Genomic DNA, 9,411 nt, shown 5'->3' with positions numbered 1-9,411 from the left:
CAGGCGGGCTGTTTTGACATTGAACCCCATGCCTTTACAAACACTTAATTCATTATTTTGATTGTATCAATTAAAGGCAACAATGGTCTGGTGGAACAGGCACCTCCACAAATGTTCTACAAATGAATTGCACTGAGAGTTGCAAAGGGACATAGGTGAGGGATGGGACAGAATTACAGATTTGTATTAGTGTTTGTCCTCCATCAATAGCTATTTAGCATCAAGTGTTGTGCCTCGCCCATGCTAATTTTCAAGCCCACATGTGCAATCCTCTGGTGTAGAGGACAGAGGAGTGCTTCAGGTCAGTTAGTTGTGTGCCGCCTGCAGAGTGGCGAACCTTTTAGTTTTCTCACTTAAAAGGATAACCAGGTAGGCTGTGTTAAGCTGCTGGCTGGCTATGGACACACATTACATGTAATTGCACAAAATGCAATTATTTAACCGAGGGTGGTGTGACACACCTAACCTTTGCATAGTCTGATTAGTATTATCTACACCCTGAGGACAAGCACCTCATCTCATCATTATTGATCTTTTTAAAATATGTATTACATTTTCCCAGCCTTTCTTCAAAGGCCACGACTTTCTTGTTTATGGTCAATAAGGACATGTTCGTTAATTTTCAATTATGTTGGAACATTGGTACATTGCTGTGAGCAATCTGACATCAGAATCGAGCATTAAACCCAGTAGTAAATGTTAAACCTTAATGTCTCTCGTTTTTATAGCCATGTTTAACAATCCTGAATGGATGTCATTCAGTGTGAGGTCACAAATCATGAAGAGGATTTCCATCTGCCATCCTGTAGTATATACTCACATACACTTTGAGGATCAATAGTGGATATTATTCATGGGATGTATCATTCTGTCTACAGGCAGGAACCTGACGTGGACAAAACTAAAGCATTACCATGAATTTACCTACTCTCTTGTATGCTAACAGCGCTCTTCACAAGTGTTTGGAACATTGTGGTGCAGTCCATTCTCAACGAGCAACACACTGCAATTTGGGCTTTCTACGGTAGCATAGCAACAATTGCCTGGTAGCCTGCTTCGAGGTAGTGCTTCAGAGCTGTGTGCCGTGTGTTTTCAAAGCCTCCAATCTCATCTCTGCGGTCAATGAATGGCGTGATGTATGTTGAAGAGAACCTTCATTTTCTCAGAGCTCGTCAGGTGCGCTGTTACACAGTGGGGAGGTGAGCTCTTGCGGTGCTGCTTTTACCCACCAGTGTGATCACAGCGTTAGATACAATGGTGAACAGTGGATAATCAGGAAGTTTAGTCATACAGTACGTACATACAGTACCCCTATACAGATTAAAGCTGATTCACCTGCTGTCAAACTCCTATTTACAGAACCTGGCACACTGCTTGCATAGATCAGAGGTTTTAACTTGACTCTGACTTCATAGTCAGTTAATTAGGTCATGAGGCAGGAGGTCCACTAAGCTCCCAATTTGAGAGGAGTTTGGCTTGTGTGTGGCCGGGGGAATCGAGAGAACTGAAAACACATGTTGATCCTAGAACACTTCTGGCAAATTCTGCTGTCTCAATGCATATGTTTTTCATTTTCCTCTGATATATTTTCCCAGTTGTGTTGCTTTTTGGTTCCAGCTACTTTGAAGTAAAGATTTTTACCTATAAACCTCACTGAACCTGATGGGTTGGAAAATCTTTCTGCTTGGGCTCGGCATAGAAGCAGCATACCGGGGGCTCAGGACAGTTTCCATTGTCCTGGTAAAGTAACATCACTCCCTCTTCTATCTACAGGGCCATGTCCAGGGAGTGGCCTGAAATTGACCACCCCAGGTGCCACCCAATTATCTTAAACTATGATTTACTATCTGCCCAGTCAGAGGCGGGACCTTTTGTGGAATCAACTGTTTGACAAGTAAACCGGGTTTATAGGTACAATTCAATCTTAAAAAGATACGTAATTAGGGGATTTTAGTCCAGCTCTGTGTCATCTTTGTGTGGGCAGTGTGTTTAGATGACTGGTGTTTTGCTTCCGTACGTGGAGCAGCCGACATTTGGCGTCTTCCGCCGAACTCAGCAGATTTCTTCTGCTCTACTCTGCTGGGCCACGGAGGGAAGACAAACACTGCTCATCTGCACACACTGCCCACACTGCCATGACACAGAGCTGGATTTATATCAGCAAAATGTCTCTTTTAAACCTGAGAGGTAGCAGTAAGATTTTGGTTTGATTTGGAGAACGGAGGATAAACTATAAAATTTGTATAATACAGTTGTATGGGATTGGTAGGTGTGTATACTCTTAAATTACATTTTAAACAGAGGAATGTAAGGAACTGGAAGATTCTGTAATGTAATTAAAGTAGATATAAGTGGGACGCCCTAGTCAAAAAAGTCTTAACACACATCTACTCCAAATAGGTCAAGTCTTGGTAACACAATACAATAAAGACACAGGTCATCAAGTTCAGACTTGAATCAGGCCAATATTGCAGTCTCTGTCTCTCAAGGGAGGTCTCTTGCTCTATTTTTCTAAACCAAGGTGAGACAGCGGTGATACAGATTTGATTCAACCAGTAAAGGAAAGCCCTCTCACAGTGAGGTTTACCAGACATGAACTCAAGCTGTCATTTCACCTCATAGTTACAGACTGTGTTGGCTTAAATGGAACTTAATTTCTTTGTGGGAAGCCTTGATTGTGTTCTCTAATCAAAGGGAGTACACAACACATTAACATTTAGTGAACTCTCATTAAGTCAGCCCCTTTTATAAAACACACATATTCACTTATGTCAGGCTGCTGGTGAAGTTGCACTAAGTGAGGATGAAACATGTTTAAACATCTCTAAGCACATCGGTTAAATATATCATCTGTTACTTAGTCGATTGGGGTGTTTGACAGATATGAACAGCAAAAGGAACATGGAGTGACTGTAAGGCACCAATGCATTAACCATGTGATACTATTTATATCATAGGAGCAAGGGTGACCCAGTAACTCACATGTGTTATGCAACATATGAATGGAGCAAAAAAAGAGCATGGTGCATCTCAGGGGCTTGGATCTCCGTGTCATAGATGCCAATTAAAGTTAATTGCAGTAATCAGGGAATGCTGTGAATGGGAGCACTATTGTGAGTAAGACCAACTCTGGTGGAAAACAGACTGAGCATGCCCAGAGATTGGAGGGATCCATCTCACATGGTGCCACACTGGTTCTACTGTTACTCCATATTACATTCCTGCTAACATAAGCTTTGGGAGATTTTTTTCAAAGAATATATATGGACAAGACTGCTTTTTATAGCATTTACCCAGCGCACAATTAAGGTTGCCTTGGAACCTATGCATGAAAAGACTGATTAAAAAGCAAGAGTACGTCAAGCTAGTTTATTCTCAAATTGCCTGCTGAATAATTTGCATTTAGATCACTGTATAAAATGAATGAATTTAAAATCCAATCTGGTACTATCTACCATGGGTTCAAAGGTGAAAGCCCAATGAATTATAAGGTTGACAAGGTTACAAACAAACACACAGTATCTCTCTCCATTTAGGGACTGTACGAAAGTTATTGGCCGCAGTGTTGAACCTCATTTTTCACTTCTTAACCCTTCTGTTGTCCTTGGGTGAAATTGACTCTTTTTCCTATCAACGTTCTTTTTAACCACCCAATTGTAATTACCCAAAATAACATGATTGATTCCACACAACGCTCTTTGGCAAGTACAAATCTCTACTTTCATTTATTTTGGGGTGTCTTCTTCAATTTTATAGCATTTGAAAAAGAAATTGAAGTGGTTTTGAAATAGTATTGAGTAAAAGTCGACATATTCCAGTCTGTGATAATCATCAACATACATTCCTTTAATTTTAGTCGAAACAATTCCTAATTTCTGCTTTTCTAACTCAAACATTAGATATAATTTCCTATAAATGAGGTTTATTGAACATAAATTCCAAAAATCTCTGTAAAACTAAAGTTAATAAGTTAGTTTTATGTAGTATTGAAAACACCAAAAATAAAGTGACAAACATTTTAAAAAAGCGTCAAAAGTGTTGAAAAAGGGACAAAAACGTAAGAAAAAAGCGTCAACAAAAGTGTTGGTTTTCAATTTTCACGGGAAGACAACACAAGGGTTAAAAAAACAAGAAACTCCCATGCTTATATATATATAGATATATATTATTTGACTTGATTATTTGACTTAGATTAAGAAAATTTCCCCATAATTTCTCAACTCAAACCTAATTTTAAGCTTGGTATCTTACTTCTACAACCATTGATATGTAAAGTTGCTGTTAGATAAAAACAAAAAAGTAAAGTGAAGTGGTTGTGAGGTCAACTACTTTAACTTATCTGTTCCATCCACTTTTACATTAAATCCCACAAGAAAAGGATGACATGGACTATAAATCTGGGGCATGGAAAAATGAAAGACAAAAATACATCTCAAAACACAAAGCTTGTAGGTACAACTAGTCACTCCTGTGATGTAACGAGTTTGAACTGTGAAAGCCAGACTTAATACTGTTCATCCTTGGGTGCCAGGGCATGGTCAGCCAACCCGATCTCACGGCAGTTCGTGAAATGGTCACGTTATTTTGATCTATTGATTCTTCAACAGGGACACGATTTTCTCGTTTATTTCGTGGTGGTCAACACAAAACTATTAACTACAGTATGTATATATATATATATATATATATATATATATATATATATATATATATATATATATATATATATATACAGTACAGGCCAAAAGTTTGGTTACACCTTCTCATTCAATGCGTTTCCTTTATTTTCATGACTATTAACATTGTAGATTATCACTGAAGACATCAAAACTATGAATGAACACATGTGGAATTATGTACTTAACAAAAAAGTGTGAAATAACTGAAAACATGTCTTATATTCTAGTTTCTTCAAAGTAGCCACCCTTTGCTTTTTTGATAGTGCTGCAAACCCTTGGTGTTCTCTCATTGAGCTTCATGACGTAGTCACCTGAAATGGTTTCACTTCACAGGTGGGCCTTGTCAGGGTTAATTAGTGGAATGTCTTGCCTTATTAATGGAGTTGGGACCATCAGTTGTGTTGTGCAGAAGTCAGGTTGATACACAGCCGACAGCCCTATTGAAAAACTGTTGCAAGAATTCATATTATGGCAAGAACCAATCAGCTTAGTAAAGAGAAACAAGTGGCCATCATTACTTTACTAAATGACGGTCAGTCGGTCCGGAAAATTGCAAAAACTTTGAATGTGTCTCCAAGTGCAGTCGCAAAAACCAATCAAGCGCAACAACAAAACTGCCTCCCGTGAGGACCGACCCAGGAAAGGAAGACCAGGAGTCACCTCTGCTGCCGAGGATAAGTTCATCTGAGTCACCAGCCTCAGAAATCACAAGTTAACAGCAGCTCAGATTAGAGACCAGATGAATACCACACAGAGTTCTAGCTCTCATGTTTTCAGTTATTTCACACTTTTTTGTTAAGTACACAATTCCATATTCAATTCAATTCAATTTTATTTATAGTATCATCTCATAACAAGAGTTATCTCAAGACACTTTACAGATAGAGTAAGTCTAGACCACACTCCAAAATTTACAAGGATAAATTGTAATATGTGTTCATTCATAGTTTTAATGCCTTCAGTGATACTCTACAATGTTAATAGTCATGAAAATAAAGAAAACGCATTGAATGAGAAGGTGTGTCCAAACCTTTGACCTGTACTGTATACTATAGTTCATGATCATTCATGAACTGCCATGACACCGCCTGCTCTTGGGGACATCAATGGCGGACACGATCCACGGTCTCTGGGGGACGCAACAATGGGAAAAGGAACTGCCACACGTGGAACGTGATCCCCGGTCTCCGGGGTGACCCATCCACCACCCCAACCAACCTCTTTAAGCAGATTTTCAGTTTTTGGTAGCGAGCAGTTTTTCAATACTGCTCGCTACCACAATCGTGCTGTTATCACGAAAGATGCTTGCCATTAAAACACATTAGTTTAACATTCATGCCCACCACCACAAAACAAACGAGAAGATTGTGTCCCTGTACACGAATCAATAGATTAAATAACATCACCATTTCACAAACTGCCATGAGACTGGGTTGGTTTAGTCCAGTATTACCCTCTGATGTACAATGTTTTACAATTTCCTTGTCCACATTATGTCATTTTTACAATTGTGGGAATTGAATACAGTTTCTTCCAAAGCTGGAGCACAGAAAAGCCAAAATACAAATGTATAATTATCCTACTTTTTGTCAACAGTCAAATAAGTGTGACATTATTGTCCAAACCAGAAAACATCACCAGATAAACATTGTCATTTTTCCTTCTTTGCCAATTCATATCCTTTTTTGTTGTCAGCGGTGTAACATGGCCTACGGTAGGGGCCAAACTTTTCCTGAGTAAGAAGGACAGCAGAGGATAATTCAAAAGCAACACATACCTGTTGAGCGTGTTTCAAGAACAAACTGAGGCTAAGGACTGATTGCCTACTATTTTTCACAGTGGCCCTGACAGTGACGGTGGTGATGAGGAGTAGGACAATGATGATGAAGCAAAAAGTAGAGTGTGATTTCTCTGACACGCCTTTCCGTGCATTATTGTAAATTGTGTTCGTTCGTCCCTATCATAACACAAATGGCTCCATGGCACATCCGTTGCTGTCTTCTTTTGTCCCACTGACACCACAGTGGTGACAGCATTGGGTCTGCTCCTTTAAATGAGCCTTTGCGCATAGCCTTCGAATCACCACAACTGCATCAGTGCTGGCTGGGTTGCTTAGCAACTGGACAGCACAGAGATCCCTGAAGAAAACCTCCTCCTCTGTATAAAACACAAGCTTGTGTGATTCTTAAATTGTGATGTGCGCATTAGCAACTTCCAGTAGGGATGTTTGTGTTTCAAAAAGAGCGACTCCTGGTTCGTGACAGGCAATTAAATAGCCTAAATAAATAAAAACGATTGTGTTGTGCGTGTGTGTGTGTGTGTGCCCGTGCGCGCGCGCGTGACTGTGTGTGGGTGCCTACGTGCGTGTCTCTCTGTGTGCGTGTTTTTAAAAAATTGTGGCAAAGTGGATGAAAAGCATGAAAACGCACCGGCACACACACTCCCAGCATCCTAAGGGTTTCAAAGAAAATAGACAGACTATCGAGGCATGAACAGGCTGTCGCTAAGGAATTCACCTTAGGTGCCCCCCCCCCCCCCCCCCCCCAACACACACACACACACACACACACACACACAACACACATAATACACACATACACACATACACGCACACACACACTTCTCCCCAACCCCAATAGGACATCATTTTAATTTCAACTAAGAAAAAAAAAATCCAAAGGGGACAAGAGACCTCCCCATCAGGTCTCTTCGGACTGTTGATTGTCTGTCATTTGTTCAGTGTTTCGAGGAGCAGACGAGCGGACCACGTTAACGTGTTGAAACACCATTTGTCGTTGGAGAGCGGAGGCAAGTGGACTTTTCAAATAGGTTTGCATCTTTGATATGATACCCCGACGCTGTGATACATGCATTGGCGTATAAGGGGCCATCCATATTTCTCAGCATCTAATTTTTTTTTTTTTTTCTTTTCCCAGAGCAGGAGTGATATAGCCTGCTCTGACGTCTGCATCAGATATTACCCAGTGCTTTTTCAATGTGCATTTTCCCTCAGTGACTTGCGTGATTACACATACACCAGCAGCAGAAACGGGGGGGGGGGGGGAAAAAAGAAGGGAATGAAGATTTCTTTTTTCTTTTTTTTAAACCCACCGCTCCCCTTCAGCCGACCAGCGTTTCCAGCTCAAACAAATATCTTTTAACAACATCACGTTGTGGAATAGTCTGGCGCCAGAGCATCGCTGGAACCATGCCTCTTCTGCAGATTTGGACTGGGAAATTTCATCCACCAATTTGATCATCAAGAGGCTGCCGCTCAGTCATTAATGCCAGTGTTTGTTTTTTTAAGGGGAAGAATACTTGTCATTACTTTTAAAAGTATTGTGTATGCTGTTTTTTGAGCAAGATGTCTGATCTTCTGGTGTTGGTCGAGGGGCTCTGTGACCTGCACGGATTTCCATAGCCGGGGAAAACAGCGGGGGCAATACGAGATTTCTTTTTTTTTTTTTTTTTTTTTTTAAATCAAGAAGACCTATTTTAATGAAGACATCGCATGCGTAGATGTAGGCTAGTTTATTCGACATTTTTAAAAGGCAATTGTTATTTTTTTTAATTGCCAGTTTTTACTTTGTGCATTTTCTGGAGGACCACTGGACTGGTTGGATTATAGAAACTATATATAAGGATTTGTGGAGATGTTGGGTCGTCAAGAAGATAAATTATGTGGAATTTTCTCTGCTCTGGCGGCTTTGTCCTTCTTCTGCTTTGTTCAAAGGTAAGAAAACGTCGCTTGGGAGGCAAAAAAAAAAAAAAAGCCGTTCACACCAATAGACGTGATTAGCGGTCAATAAAAGGCTGAGATGTGGCAAATCGCATTAACGGGGTACCCAGGCCTACTTATTAGGGGCATTGCTGCCGATATATGAGCTATTAAATGGAGCTGTGGCGCGCGCGAGCGTAAAAACATGCGCGTGCACGTTATCAAGCCTATTGTGAAACGTAACCTACTCCCGATATCAAAAATGGGGATATTTCATTATGATCCTGCCTAACAATGACAGCCCTCAGTAGGCTACAGTGGTGCTGGCCGATGATTTGCTGATCAATCAGCCGACGATCGATTGATTACTCCAGGGTAAGCAGCTAGATGTATGAGTCTACAGTGCTGTCTGAAAGCCCACTTATTGCATTCATCTCCATACACGCAAAGTAATATTGTCATTCATGTAGTCTTCTTAATTGCCCATTTTATTCAATCAATAAAAAATCAATAAAAAAAAAAAATCCCAGCAGGTCACATCATCTGTTGTTGTTGCTTTGGAGACGAGGCAGGGTTTAAGATGTAATGTTTCAATAAATAAGCTCTTGATATGTTTACAATATGGAGTACTGCAAAACCTCCCCATCTCCAGATCAATTACTTTATTGTGTTGTTGTCAAAGGCACTGATACACACACATCCCTCATGACATCCTCCTTTCCCTTGGCTGCAGTAACCTGCAGCCTCAGATATGAGATGTAGGAGTTCAACTGGCTCGCTCTGCTTTGACATTTTGATCTCATAACAATAACCCGGAAAAACAAATAAACGGGAGGGATCTGTCATTGATATTCCCCTCATAATGATGCTCTCAGGTGTCAAACTCGCAAGTCCTGTGACTGGCCAGCTTGATGAACAGCTGCACTATCTGTGAGCTAATTGAACAGTGCTTCCCTGACTGAGCCGAGGGCTAGTGCTCCTATCAGGGGAGCAATTTTAACCCACTTCGTCCCC

At 40.5% G+C, this 9,411-nt stretch overlaps 1 protein-coding gene and 1 long non-coding RNA gene across 3 annotated transcripts in view; one reads left to right on the top strand and one right to left on the bottom strand.

Annotated features, from left to right (window-relative positions):
• LOC116699975 (uncharacterized) overlaps positions 1–9,411 on the bottom strand; it is a 16,482-nt gene that overhangs the window by 5,723 nt on the left and 1,348 nt on the right. The gene's annotated exons all lie outside the window — the stretch shown is intronic.
• The window catches only part of gabrb4 (gamma-aminobutyric acid type A receptor subunit beta4), a 64,110-nt gene continuing 62,037 nt past the window's right edge, over positions 7,339–9,411 (top strand). The window contains exon 1 of one of the 2 annotated variants that reach the window (XM_032532708.1): positions 7,339–8,412. In XM_032532708.1, coding sequence (XP_032388599.1) covers positions 8,333–8,412 — 80 coding nt within the window. In that variant the 5' untranslated portion in view covers positions 7,339–8,332. The remainder of the gene's footprint in view (positions 8,413–9,411) is intronic. The other variant, XM_032532707.1, reaches the window with a different exon arrangement.

Source organism: Etheostoma spectabile, chromosome 13 (assembly GCF_008692095.1).
Source record: "Etheostoma spectabile isolate EspeVRDwgs_2016 chromosome 13, UIUC_Espe_1.0, whole genome shotgun sequence".
Taxonomy (NCBI): Eukaryota; Metazoa; Chordata; class Actinopteri; order Perciformes; family Percidae; genus Etheostoma; species Etheostoma spectabile.
This window is presented reverse-complemented; position numbering and strand designations above follow the sequence as displayed.